Genomic DNA, 13,419 nt, shown 5'->3' with positions numbered 1-13,419 from the left:
AGTGGATCTGGTTTGTGGCGGCAGGTGGAGGACCTGAAGGCCAAGCTGGCCATCCAGGAAGTGGAGCTGTGGCAGAGGAACACGGACATCGAGGAGCTTCTCGCCAAAATAGGACAACAGACCGACAAGCTCAACCAGGAGAGAGCGGTCGCTGATGCCGAGGAGCAGAAAGTGAGTTCACGCATTGGATCAGATGATTCAGGCTCATCTTCTCACCTGCGTCCAGGTGGCTGCGATTCAAGCGGAGGTCACCAAGCAGCAGAAGGCCACAGAGGAGGACCTGGCCAAGGCTGAACCTGCTCTACAGGCCGCCAACGCCGCCCTCAACACGCTGAACAGGGTAACTGAGGAGCAACCTTTTATAGCTGTTCGGTTGATCATGGCCTGGTGTCTCCAGTTGAACCTGACGGAGCTCAGGACCTTCCCCAACCCTCCGGGCATCGTGACCAACGTCTCCGCAGCTGTGCTGGTTCTCTTCTCTCCACAGGGCCGGATCCCCAAAGATCGCAGCTGGAAGGCTTCCAAGATTGTCATGAGCAAGGTGATTTATGAGCGTCTCAGAATCAAGACCCCCGGGGGCCAAAGTCTGTCCCGTCAAGTTACGTAATGAGGAGCATAAGGCAGTCAGACACGTTAACTTGGCTGGAAATTAAAAGCGAAATCAGGAGGCACTACGTTTCTTTTTATTTAAAAGGCACAAATTGAAGAATATTGAGATTAGAACTTTTTTTTTAACTATTGGAATAAGATTATCAAACTATTTTCATGTAAAAAAAAAATATATATATGTTATTATTATAATAATAATAAAAATAATATACAAATTATTAAAATCAATTACTTAAATGAATGTAAAAAAAATGATCCCCCCCAAAAAAATTTAAAAAAGCTAAATTCAACTATTCAATATTCTAATAGCACGGCTTACTGGAACTTGCCTGCTAGAAACCTTGGCTCCTGCAATGGCTTGAGTTTACTAATAGGCAGAACTTGTAATCTAAATCATAAAATAAACCTTAATTGTTTTCAAATAAATATGTTTTAATATGGAAAAAGGGTCATGTGAGCATATTTACTTGACTTCAAATTAAAATGATAAAAAATCATGGCATATCTTTTTGTTGTTGCTGTTTTTCAGTGATAATTATTTCTGACTTTTTCAGATTTTTTAGGTTTTTTACGCTATTTTTCCCAGCTTGTGAAGCGTCTAGATAATTAGGGCTAAACAATTGCTTTGAAAATCATTGAAAATTAGCACCAAAAACAGAAATCAGAAAATAAATTGTGTTTTTCTTACATTCAAGTAAATGCAAAAACCTTCAACAATATCAATAGCATTATTTTAATTAAAAAATAGTTAAGAAAATGTGTGTCATAGGGTCAAGGTGACCCGTAGGCCCGAAAACAAATGTGTCTGTGGTATCCCTTGTGTTGCAGTATTTTGAATAAACCTGTGACGGTCCATCTGCGTCAGGTGGACGAGTTCCTGCAGGCTCTGGTCAACTTCGACAAAGAGCACATCCCCGAGGCCACGGTCAAGTGCGTGAGGGACGAGTACCTGAGTGACCCCGAGTTCAACCCCGAGTTCGTGCGACAGAAATCCTCGGCGGCCGCGGGTCTGTGTTCCTGGGTGATCAACATCGTGAGGTTCCACGAGGTAGGATCCGTGAAGATCAGAGACGTTGTTTTTGTGTTAAAGCTAATGTTTGTTTTTTCGTTCTTCCTGCTTCCATGGATAGATCTTCGTGAGTACAATCAGCTTCTTGTTGTCATCGTCGGTGCTGACCTCGTGTCTCCGAGCAGGTCTTCTGTGAGGTGGAGATGAAGAGGATGTGTCTGGCTCAGGCCAACGCTGACCTGGCAGAAGCCGCGGAAAAGCTGGAGGTCATCAGGAAGAAGCTGACGGTGCGTTTACTTGAAGCTCAATAGTTTCGTTCCCTCACGACCCGATCGTCTCCTCCAGGAGTTGGACGGAAGCCTGGAGTCCTCCACGGCTGAGTTCCAACAAGCCACGTCGGAGAAGCTGCGCTTCCAGGAGGAGGTCAACCGCACCAACACCACCATAGAGCTGGCCAACCGGCTGGTCAAAGGCCTGGAGGTGAGCCCTCGTCACTTTAGATGATCCGAGCTTTCGGTGGTGAACTTTTGGTGTCGTCAGAGCGAGAACGTGCGCTGGGCTCACTCGGTGGCTCAGTACCACCAGCAGGAGGAGACCCTGTGTGGAGACGTTCTTCTGACCGCCGCCTTCATCTCCTACGCCGGCTCCTTCTCCAAGAAGTACCGCCGCGATCTGCTGGACACGCTGTGGATGCCGTTCCTGCAGGGCCAGAAGGTTCCCGCCGACGGAGGTCACAGGGTCATCAAAACGTCAGGTGACTCGTGTCTGTTCTCCTCCAACAGACTCCCATTCCGATGACGGAAGGTTCGGAACCGGTGTCGATGCTCACCGACGACGCTACGGTCGCCCAGTGGAACAACGAAGGGTTGCCGGGCGACCAGATGTCCACGCAGAACGCCACGATCCTCACCAACTGTGAGTGTCGAGTTTAAAAGTCATTCAAAATATAAATCTACACTTGAAAGTCCCACGTATAATAAATAAATTACCTTTAAAAATAAAAAGAAAGAAAAGAGTAAAAACAAACCATTGATAGTATATAACAGTCTTAAAAGTATACTTTCTTATTTTTTAAAATTCACATACCGCACCATAACACTTTATGAAGACACTCTTTTAAATCGAAGTCAGCAGTTACACAACGCAAACCCTTGCAGGAGCCAAGGTCTCAAGTAAGCAAATTCACTGGTCATTTGGTTTGATTTAAATGCTGTTTTTGTTCATTAAACAGGGTCTGTGAAGCTGAACACTGTTACCTCATAACACACGATTGACAGAAACGTGTTATATTAAATAGAAAATTATGTTTTTTAGGTGTTTTTGTTTTCACAGGGCAGTAACTTTTAAACAAAATGCTATATTTGCTAGCCTAGCTCGACACAAAATATACTTAACACACAGTAAATCTACAATGAAATGACAAAACTACAATTTGAAATATCAACTTAAGTATTAAAATTCAAGTTAGCATGTTATTGAACATGCTAAGCTATCAAGTATAGCATTCAATTTAAATTCTCTATGACAGTACAGGTGTAAAGAAAAGTGTATTTAATATCTAAGATGTTTAAAAGGCTTGTAAAGCTAATGGAAGACATTTTATGACAATCATGTTAAAATATAAACATATTTAAACATTAAAAACGGTGAATATTTAACAATGTGTCGATACTTGAGTGTGTGTGGTAGAGTGGGAAAAGAACAACAAGCTTGATTTGACAGAAAACTAGATTGAAAAAAATAAATAATAAGTGTATTTTAATGGGGAAATAGATAAAATATTGTTTTTATAATAAATGGTTATTTTACACCTGTTGTGTGTCTCCAGGTGAGCGCTGGCCTCTTCTCATCGACCCTCAGCTTCAGGGCATCAAGTGGATCAAGAGTCGCTATGGCAACAGCCTTAAAGTGGTCAGTCTGGGACAGCGAGGGTGAGTTTTCTTCTCGTGGAATGTTTTTTTTTTTCCACCACAAAAACTCTCAAAACTCTCTTTGGCTTCTGAAGCTACGTGGACGTGATCGAACAGGCGGTCGTGGCCGGAGACACGGTTCTGATAGAGAACCTGGAGGAGACCATTGACCCGGTGATCGACCCCCTGCTGGGACGCTACACCATCAAGAAGGGGACGTAAGAAAGTAGACAATAAATTCTTATTATATTGGATGGTTGAATTTTCAAATGTTTTATTTTTTAAGGTAAGGTAAGGTAAAACTTTATTGATCCCTCAGGATTTTATTTCAAGCATGACTTTTTTTAATTTAATTTAATGTTTTAAAAATTGATTTAATGAAATAAGTGCTATATTAAAAGGTGAATCATTCATAACAATATTTGTTATATTGTAATATAATTTCTATAGTCAATTAAATATTTTGAAAATTAATAAAATGTCTTTTTACTAAAAAGATTTGCCGAACAAAAATACAATTTTGTAAAAATCTCCGGCTTTAAAATTCAATGCTACATTTTGGTATAATTGTATAAAAAACAAGCAATTTATATTGAATTTTAAAGGCTACAAATTAAAATCCATTTAATGTACAGCAATTATTTTGTAATGATTGGAATTAGAAAATCAAACTATGTAAAAAAAAAAGAATTCATTTTTGAAAATATTTTAATATTTTAATTAAATTAATAAAAAACAAATACATTTAAAATTGTAATATACTAGTTATTGAATTCTATTATTTAATAAAAACAAATCAACAGCTGCATCAAAGTGGGAGACAAAGAGTGTTTCTTTCACCCGGACTTCCGTCTCATCCTCCACACCAAGTTGGCCAATCCTCACTACAAGCCGGAGATCCAAGCCCAGACCACCCTGATCAACTTCACCGTGACCCGGGACGGACTGGAGGACCAGCTGCTGGCTCAGGTGGTCAACCAGGAGAGACCCGATCTGGAGCACCTGAAGGTCTGAAGGTTGTCCCCATCATGACATCGTCGCCATGTTCTTCATGACCACAACCTTCGCTTCCAGAGCGACTTGACCAAACACCAGAACATGTTCAAGATCGAGCTGAAGCTCCTGGAGGACGAGCTGTTGACTCGCCTGTCGGCGGCGGAGAGCAACTTCCTCGGGGACAACGTGCTGGTGGAGAAGCTGGAGACCACCAAACGCACCGCCGCGGAGATAGAGCTGAAGGTAGGGCAGAGGAATTTATCCGTCGACTTCGCTCTGAATCTACGTCCTCTGGACAGGTCCTGGAGGCGAAGGTCAACGAGGTGAAGATCAACGAGGCGAGAGAACACTACCGACCCGTCGCCGTCCGAGCGTCTCTGCTCTACTTCATCATGAACGACCTGAACAAGATCAACCCCATGTACCAGTTCAGCCTCAAGGTGACGACAATCTAGTCGATCATTCCGCCGACTCATCGCTTCAACTCTCGCAGGCGTTCAACGTGGTCTTCCACAAGGCGGTGGCGTCGGCCGAGGCGTGCGAGGACGTGAAGAGTCGAGTCAACACGCTCATCGACGGCGTCACCTTCTCCACCTTCAACTACATCAGCAGAGGCCTCTTCGAGCGAGACAAGCTGACGTTCACGGCGCAGCTCACATTCCAGGTGAGTCGCGGAGAAACTGTTATGGCCGTTTCCATATCCATAGATATACATGTAGTACTTGTACATTGTATTTAAACAAAATTAAATGTTTGTTTGTGAAATAAGAATCGCATTTATCGGCAAGTGGTCAGTGTTTCTTGACGTGTCATCTGTGTATCTAATCTGATCCAGACTTACACCCCAGCTCGGGCTCTGAGGTCTGTGGATCAGAATCTACTTATGGTTCCACGCACACGGTTCAGGACCAGAGGAGAGAAATCTTTTCAGGCTGTTGCTCCTAAGCTTTGGAACGATCTTCCTCTCTCTTTGCGCTTGATGGATCTACTGACTCCTTTAAGAAACATCTTAAGACATTTCTATTTGTTCAGGCTTTTCCTTGAATTTCTGGAACTCCTGTTGTGTTATCAGTTTTATCTTGATCTTTAAAGTATATACTTTATTGAATTTTGTTTTGATTGTTTAAGCGCTTTGTGACCCTGTTCTGGAAAAGCGCTATATAAATAAATATTACTTACTTACTTACTTTTGTGAGTTTTGTCAGAGGAATGTCGGAAAATACTTGGTAAGCGGTAAAAACATGTATCTAATGATCCACAAATTCTCATTTCACAAACATATTTTTTTCAAAAGTATTTTTGTTTTCGCAAATTAAAAAAGATTTACATTTACAACATTTATTTGTAACAAACAAAACAAGTAACAAATATTACATTTACATTTTTGGAAACATATATCAACTATTTATGAACTAGTGTCTGTACATATACAAAACCTTATGAAACAAATACACTTAATAATACAATGCACTGATGGATACGTGACGAGTATGGACGTTTGTATAATTGTCAACTAAATTTGATTTGCTTTAAAAAAAAATCACGGTTTTGTTAAGGTTTGTTTCTTGATGTTTTTGTGTTTCTTACTTAATGTTTTTGAGTTTATGTGTTTAAATTTTAAACATAAAATTGGATTTTAATGTTTTTGCTTTCAACGACTAATTTCATTGTACCTAGATTTGTGTCAAGTTAAATTATGGTATTTTATTATTTATAATAATATATATTTATATTAAATAGCTTTTTAGTATTTGCATTAAACAGATTTGTAGTTATCTGTGATAAGCTTTACTTTGATGACTGCAACTGAACACAAAATTATACATTAAAACATCATAATGACTTTAATATATTGTACTCAAATACATCTCTAAGTTGTTGTAAGTCCGTCTTAACTTCAACTTCGGTCACATCCAACATGACCTCCTCCTCCTGCACACATTCCTCCAGCTGCTCCTGATGAGTAAAGAGATCGACGTCCGAGAGTTGGACTTCCTGCTGCGCTTCAACATCGACCACCACTACATCAGCACCTTCGACTTCCTGTCCAGCTCAGCATGGAGCGCCATCAAGGCAAGAACTCCCGCCATCCCTCTGAGGAGTTCCATCTTCTTAAAGAGTCGGTCATGTGACTTTCTCCAGGTGATGAGCTTCACCGATGAGTTCCGGGGGCTGGACCGGGACATCGAGGGGTCCCCCAAGCGCTGGAAGAAGCTGGTGGAGTCCGAGTGTCCCGAGAAGGAGAAGTTCCCTCAGGAGTGGAAGAGCAAAACCTCGCTCCAGAAGCTGATCATGATGCGAGCGCTCAGACCGGACCGCATGACTTACGCTGTCAGGTTTGTGTGATGATTCTGAGCGTCTGTCATCGTCACACGATCCGCCGTCTGCTGCAGGAACTTCGTCGAGGAGAAACTCGGGGTGAAGTACACAGAAGGACGGAAGACTGAGTTCGCCAAGTCCTTCAGGGAGAGCGGGCCGGCCTCGCCCGTGTTCTTCATCCTCTCGCCCGGAGTCGACCCCCTCAAGGACGTGGAGTCTCTAGGTATGTTACGGGGTTGTGTAGTAGCCGTGTGTATTGTCATATGATATAAGGCGATATATGTTGATACTGTAGTAACAATGATATATTTGTAGTATTGTCGAGTACTTGACTCTGGTGTTGCAGAATTAACAGAACACATGACTCTTAAAGAAGTCAGAACTGCTTTCATTTGTTTTGAAACCAAAATATGTTTAAACATTAGATCATGCAGAATTTAATTTTTCCTTCAGTTGCAGAGGACATAATGACTTTGAATGCTTTTACGCTATATATATTGCTATATTTAAGTGTATCTAAAATGTTTACACCCCTATCAAATCATATTTTATTTGTAACATTTATTATTTTAGTTTATATTTCAATAAATTGTGTTTAAAATAAAATAATTTGTGTTCGTATCCTAAATTAACATGTAAATATTTACAGCGTTTGTTCATTTATGTATTGTAATGAAACTTTCGACCACTAGATGGCAGCAGTCATTACGTCCAACGCAGAATAATGTAACATTGAAATCCAGAGAAATGCTAGATGACTGAGGACGAGAGGATACTGTCGACTCCACCAGCTTTTAAAGCAGATGTTTGGACATATTTTGGTTTCAAAACAAATGACTGTGGTTACGACCTCGTCAAGAGTCATGTGGTCCATAAATTATGCAACAAGTCAAGTACTCGACAATATTACACATATATACTTGTTACTACAGTATTACAATATATTGTATTTTTGTACCCGTGTCGTGATACGTATCATGATAATACACATCCCTTGTATGGTTAAATGTGAACTTAGTTTCACGATCTTGTTCTCAGGCAGGAAGCTCGGGTTCACCATCGACCTGGGGAAGCTTCATAACGTGTCCTTGGGTCAAGGTCAAGAATCTGTGGCCGAGGTCGCCATGGAGAAGGCAGCCAAGGAGGGTCACTGGGTCATACTTCAGGTCTGGTGATACATTTCCGTCGTCTTCTTGGCTTTAGGTTTTCATGTCAAACTCTAGGCCCTCAAAGTCATTTACCAAAATGTGTTACAAATCAAAATACAATCAAAAAAATCCTACTTCTTTTTTCTTCTTCTGCAGAACATCCACCTGGTGGGGCGCTGGCTCGGCTCGCTGGAGAAGCTCATGGACTTCTGCTGTGAGGAGAGTCATCCCGACTACCGCGTGTTCATGAGCGCAGAACCGGCGCCGACCGCCCAGGAGCACATCATCCCACAGGTGGAGAGACGACCCAGAGTCTGAAAGTAGAACAGTGAGGCGAAGAAGAGAGTGCAGGCAGGGTGGAGTAGACTAGGAGAGAAGCAGTGGCCTCATGTACTAAGGGGTCGTACGCACAAAAAACATGCGGACATACTTTATCACGTCATATGTATACAGTCGATAATGAAAACTGTGTTAAAAAGGTCGTATTTTCCGAAAAGTTTGAAGGTGGCATACGACCTTATTTCCTGCTCAGAGGCATGTTAGACTCACTAGTCACGTAGAGATGTTCACATCAGTTACATTAACAATCATTATTGATCCAAAATTAACACACACACAATTGTTTTTAGTCACACAAGTGGATATTCAATAATTCACAAACTTATAAATATTCTCTCATTCACCAAATGGATGATCTGTATTCATTAAGACAACATCGATTGTTTTATACTGAACATTATAATCTGCTATATCATGCTATTCAGAAAGAATGTAAAGGAATTATGAGCTTGTTTTTATAAAATAACGAACAAAATGATTAGCGTCTGATCGCTGATACGAGACTCACAGATGTTCTTGTGGAACAACATCACGTCAGTTTGATCAAAGTGAAGCTACAGAATGTGCTTTAAGCGCCTGATTTACAGTTTGATTCTTGTTAAACTCCATTTTAAGATGTTTCAAATAACCCCCTGAGTGTCTCTGTAAATAAAGTATCGCATTAATAGCCCTGAATGTAAAGTATAAATATTTACACTGGAGCTCGTCTGCCGTGATTTAAATTTAAGTATGTGATCCATGTCAGAAATGTTTAAATGAACGATATATAAACTATATACATCAAAACTAAATATAGACTGTTCAGTTAAAAATCATGTTTTCATTAGTTTTTTCTGATCATGGAGAGAAAAATCACTCAATCAGACTCAGGTTCATTTAAATATGATTTAAATATGTAAACGAGGACATAGAAAGGGACAAACCAGGCTGCGATTAACTCCACGTTGATTGGGATGAACAAAGGAAAAGTGTTTGTATTTATGTGCACGTGCAGATTCATACATGTGAATATTTTTGTACGATCACCATCTTCTTGATTTGAGTGTCAGACCATTTCTAGTAAGAAAAAAAAACACAAACTTCTTTGTCCATGAGGCCCCTGGTGTTTATGGGAAAATTAACAGTTTCTCAATTTGACGCCTGATTCTCAGGGTATCCTGGAAAACGCCATCAAAATCACCAACGAACCTCCGACGGGGATGCACGCCAACCTTCACGCCGCCCTGGATAACTTCGACCAGGTCGGTGTCAACCCCCCCGAAACCTTTTCTCCATGTGACACGCCTGCCCCCCGCAGGACATCCTGGACCAGTGCAGTCGTGAGCAGGAGTTCAAGACCATCCTCTTCTCGCTCTGCTACTTCCACGCCTGCGTCGCCGAGAGGAGGAAGTTCGGGCCCCAGGGCTGGAACAGGAAGTACCCCTTCAACACGGGGGACCTCACCATCTCCGTCAACGTCCTCTACAACTACCTGGAGGCGAACGCTCAGGTGAGAACCGACGGAAGGGGGTCGTGGGTTTGACGCTAACCTGAGCGTTGCAGGTTCCGTGGGAGGACCTGAGATACCTGTTCGGGGAGATCATGTACGGAGGACACATCACCGACGACTGGGACAGAAGGTTGTGTCGGACGTACCTGGAGGAGTACATGCAGCCCAACCAGGTGATGGTTCACTCCCCTAATGCTCCGCTCAGTGTCACTCATGGACGCCACCGCTCCTTTCCCCCACAGTTCGACCGGAAACTTGCTCTGACCCCTGGATTCGTCGTCCCCTCCAACCTGGACTACCAGGTGAGCGAATGCAACGACCACAGGTCTTTGGAGTGTTCACGGCCTTCTGTCGGCAGGGCTACCACGACTTCATCGACGAGATGCTGCCCCACGAGAGCCCGGTGCATTATGGGTTGCACCCCAACGCAGAGATCGAGTTCTTGACCGTGACCTCCGATAACCTTTTCCACACGCTGCTGGAGCTCCAGTCTCCGGACGCCGTGATGGGGGAGGGGGCGTCGCAGACTCTGGAGGAGAAGGTGACAAACAACTGGAATGAAAAGAAATATTTAAATCATACTTTTGTTCTACTTTTATTGACGTGACAACCTCTGTGATTCAGTCGCGACTAATACAGACAAACTCTCTGGTCATTATTAAGTAAGTAATTCATATTTATAGAGCGTTTTTCCAGACCAGGGTCACAAAGCGCTTAAACAATCAAAACAATATAAAATAAATACTTAATAATTACATTTTATTGACACGCCTCATTCCACAACTTTCCCTGGTCACCACGGCAACCAAGCCGCTTTAGGGTTGGAAACGGGTCTTCAATTCAATTCAATTCAATTTTATTTAAAGTGTCTTATCATAACAAAGTTATCTCGAGACCCTTTACAGTTGAGGTAAGACTATAGTGGAGAAAGGAAAAACAGATCCCAGCAATTCAACAAAGAGCAAGAAGCGAAACACTGTACAGTGAGCTGTGGCGAGGAAAAACTTCCTTTTAGAAGGCAGAAACCTCAAGCGGAACCAGACTCATTGTTGACGGCCTCCTGCTTTGACCGGCTGGGAGGAAGGACGTGGTGAAGATCCTGGATCAGCAGCAGCTCTGGAGGTGCAGCCCTGGGGCTCCGGGTTAGAAATAAATAGTGTGGGTTTAAACTGCACAGGTGATGGATGCAGAAAAGAAGCATATACAGAGCTCGGTGTCTAAAACTCCTCCAGTATTCTCAGCCTATAGGAGCTAAGATAAACATAAATACTAATTATAGGCTTTATGGAAAAGTAAGGTTTTAAGATTGTTTTTAAACATAGAGAGGGTGTCTGCCCTCCGGACTGAAGCCGGTAGTTGGTTCCACAGCAGAGGGGCTTGAAAACTGAAGGCCCTGGCTCCAAATCTACATTTAGAGATTTGTTGTATAACTAATAGATCTGAGTTTAAGGATCGTAAGGTCCTAGAGGGTTGAAAAGTTTGGATTAGATCTTTAATGTATGTTGTTGCTAGACCATGTAAGGCTATAGGTTAGGAGAAGGATTTTAAATTGTATCTAAATTCTACAGGAAGCCAATTTAAAGAAGACAGCACAGGGGAAATGTGTTCGCGCCTCTTAGTCTTAGTCAGGACACGAGCTGCAGAGTTCTGAATGAGCTGAAGAGTTCTGAGAGACTTTTTAGAACATCCTGACAGAAGAGAGTTACAGTAGTCCAGCCTGGAGGTAACAAAAGAATGGATGAGCATCTAAGGGAAGGAAGTGCCTGATTTTTGAAATGCATTCATTTCCACATGTAATGTGGGAATACATCCTACATTACAAAATTGAATTCACTGATATATTTAATATTTCTGATTGTTTTTGTCTATTAATTGTTTGTAATCTAAACAAAATAAGTAAACCACAGCCTCGAAATCAACTTATGAAAAGCACTTTGAGAGTGCAGACCTCTGCCAAACTGCTCATTTAGCCCTTTTTTAAATAATTATTATATAATAATATTGATCTTTTTTAATATAAAACCATATTTTATATATTTAAATATCAATTATACCAGAACTTGTTCTCACAACACAAACATAATAATATAAATATTCCTGGATCACTAATGAAATGACTTGTTGTCATCACATTATTATGACTATATTCAAGTGATTTCATCGTCAGAAGCTGGTAAGTGAACCTCCTTGGCAGGGGTACTAATCGCTCAGTGTCTGGTCCTGACCTTCAGGTGAAGAGCATCCTGGACGAGGTGCTGGAGAAGCTGCCGGAGGTGTACAACATGTCCGACATCACGTCCAAGACGGCCGAGCGCTCGCCGTACATCCTGGTGTGCTTCCAGGAGTGCGAGCGCATGAACGCGCTGGTGTCCGAGATCCGCCGCTCGCTGAAGGAGCTGGACCTCGGGCTGAAGGTCGGTCGTGTCCGAGGCCGAAAAAGAGTTTTCTCTCTTCTCTGACGGGTGTGTTGCAGGGCGAGCTGGCCATTTCCTCGGAGATGGAGAAGCTGCAAACTGCTCTGTTCTTCGACAACGTCCCCGACACGTGGACCAAGCTGGCGTATCCGTCCACCTACAGCCTGGCCACCTGGTGGGTACTTGCCCCTGCAGAACACATGGTTGTTTAATGTGTGTGTGTGTGTGTGTGTGTGTGTGTGTGTGTCAGGTACAACGACGTCCTGCAGCGCTGCAAGGAACTGGACAACTGGACTCAGGACCTGACTCTGCCCACGGTGGTCTGGCTGTCCGGGCTCTTCAACCCTCAGTCCTTCCTCACAGGTACTGAAACCCCCCGTCGCTGGTGGTCTCTAGCAGAACTTCTCACACCCGTCCCCCTGCAGCCGTGATGCAGTCGCTGGCCCGGAAGAACGAGTGGCCGCTGGACAAGGTCAACCTGACGGTGGACGTGACCAAGAAGTTCAAGGAGGAGTTCAACCAGCCGGCCAGAGAGGGCGCCCATGTGTACGGGCTCTACATGGAAGGTACTTTTCTTAAGGAAGGAAGTAGCGTCGGAATATTGTTGAAACTTTCAATGTTTTTCTTGACTTTTTGTTGTGTTTTTTAGCGTTGAATTATTTTTTGTTGTTGATTCAAATCAATTATTTGTACATTGAAAGGTTGATTTATGTCATATATATTATTAAATATTAATATAATTAAATTATTTTGAAAACTCTGAATTTCCCGAGGAAATTTACCCAAAAAATAATAAAATATATATTAATTTATCTATATTAAAAAATCTATATGTTTTAAATTAGTGAATTAAGAGTTTAATAATTCCATTAAAATAATAAATCCAATATTTTGTTATTCATAGGCTTTTAAATTGCTGTAAAATTTGATTGAATCACGTGATCGTCCGCGCGTCGCTTGATTGGCTGAAACGAATATAAATATATTGAATTTGAAATGCAATAATTGAAAAAATATTGAATTTAGAATATTTATTTTAGGATTATTTGAAACAGAATATCAAAATCTATGTGCAAAAAAAAGGTTTTCAATTATTAAAAAAAAATATATATACATTATTCAATTCAATGGTTCAATTTCATCCTTCAAAGCTCACAAAAAAAACGACAATATTTTAGTAAAATAA

General features: G+C 41.8%; 1 protein-coding gene across 2 annotated transcripts in view; it reads left to right on the top strand.

Moving 5' to 3' along the window:
• dnah9l (dynein, axonemal, heavy polypeptide 9 like) overlaps nucleotides 1–13,419 on the top strand; it is a 35,183-nt gene that overhangs the window by 21,398 nt on the left and 366 nt on the right. For both annotated transcript variants that reach the window (XM_087811499.1, XM_087811498.1), the window contains exons 43-70: nucleotides 25–171; nucleotides 227–340; nucleotides 398–541; nucleotides 1,475–1,657; nucleotides 1,804–1,905; nucleotides 1,964–2,098; nucleotides 2,159–2,332; nucleotides 2,401–2,533; nucleotides 3,447–3,549; nucleotides 3,624–3,746; nucleotides 4,332–4,536; nucleotides 4,603–4,767; nucleotides 4,824–4,964; nucleotides 5,018–5,188; nucleotides 6,475–6,597; nucleotides 6,667–6,860; nucleotides 6,918–7,066; nucleotides 7,882–8,009; nucleotides 8,148–8,285; nucleotides 9,482–9,571; nucleotides 9,628–9,819; nucleotides 9,873–9,992; nucleotides 10,062–10,121; nucleotides 10,178–10,360; nucleotides 12,051–12,233; nucleotides 12,293–12,408; nucleotides 12,484–12,596; nucleotides 12,659–12,799. In XM_087811499.1, the coding sequence (XP_087667625.1) occupies nucleotides 25–171; nucleotides 227–340; nucleotides 398–541; nucleotides 1,475–1,657; nucleotides 1,804–1,905; nucleotides 1,964–2,098; nucleotides 2,159–2,332; nucleotides 2,401–2,533; nucleotides 3,447–3,549; nucleotides 3,624–3,746; nucleotides 4,332–4,536; nucleotides 4,603–4,767; nucleotides 4,824–4,964; nucleotides 5,018–5,188; nucleotides 6,475–6,597; nucleotides 6,667–6,860; nucleotides 6,918–7,066; nucleotides 7,882–8,009; nucleotides 8,148–8,285; nucleotides 9,482–9,571; nucleotides 9,628–9,819; nucleotides 9,873–9,992; nucleotides 10,062–10,121; nucleotides 10,178–10,360; nucleotides 12,051–12,233; nucleotides 12,293–12,408; nucleotides 12,484–12,596; nucleotides 12,659–12,799 (3,970 nt within the window). The remainder of the gene's footprint in view (nucleotides 1–24; nucleotides 172–226; nucleotides 341–397; nucleotides 542–1,474; nucleotides 1,658–1,803; nucleotides 1,906–1,963; nucleotides 2,099–2,158; nucleotides 2,333–2,400; nucleotides 2,534–3,446; nucleotides 3,550–3,623; nucleotides 3,747–4,331; nucleotides 4,537–4,602; nucleotides 4,768–4,823; nucleotides 4,965–5,017; nucleotides 5,189–6,474; nucleotides 6,598–6,666; nucleotides 6,861–6,917; nucleotides 7,067–7,881; nucleotides 8,010–8,147; nucleotides 8,286–9,481; nucleotides 9,572–9,627; nucleotides 9,820–9,872; nucleotides 9,993–10,061; nucleotides 10,122–10,177; nucleotides 10,361–12,050; nucleotides 12,234–12,292; nucleotides 12,409–12,483; nucleotides 12,597–12,658; nucleotides 12,800–13,419) is intronic.

Source organism: Callionymus lyra, chromosome 16, assembly GCF_982586985.1.
Source record: "Callionymus lyra chromosome 16, fCalLyr1.hap1.1, whole genome shotgun sequence".
Classification (NCBI taxonomy): domain Eukaryota; kingdom Metazoa; phylum Chordata; class Actinopteri; order Syngnathiformes; family Callionymidae; genus Callionymus; species Callionymus lyra.
This window is presented reverse-complemented; position numbering and strand designations above follow the sequence as displayed.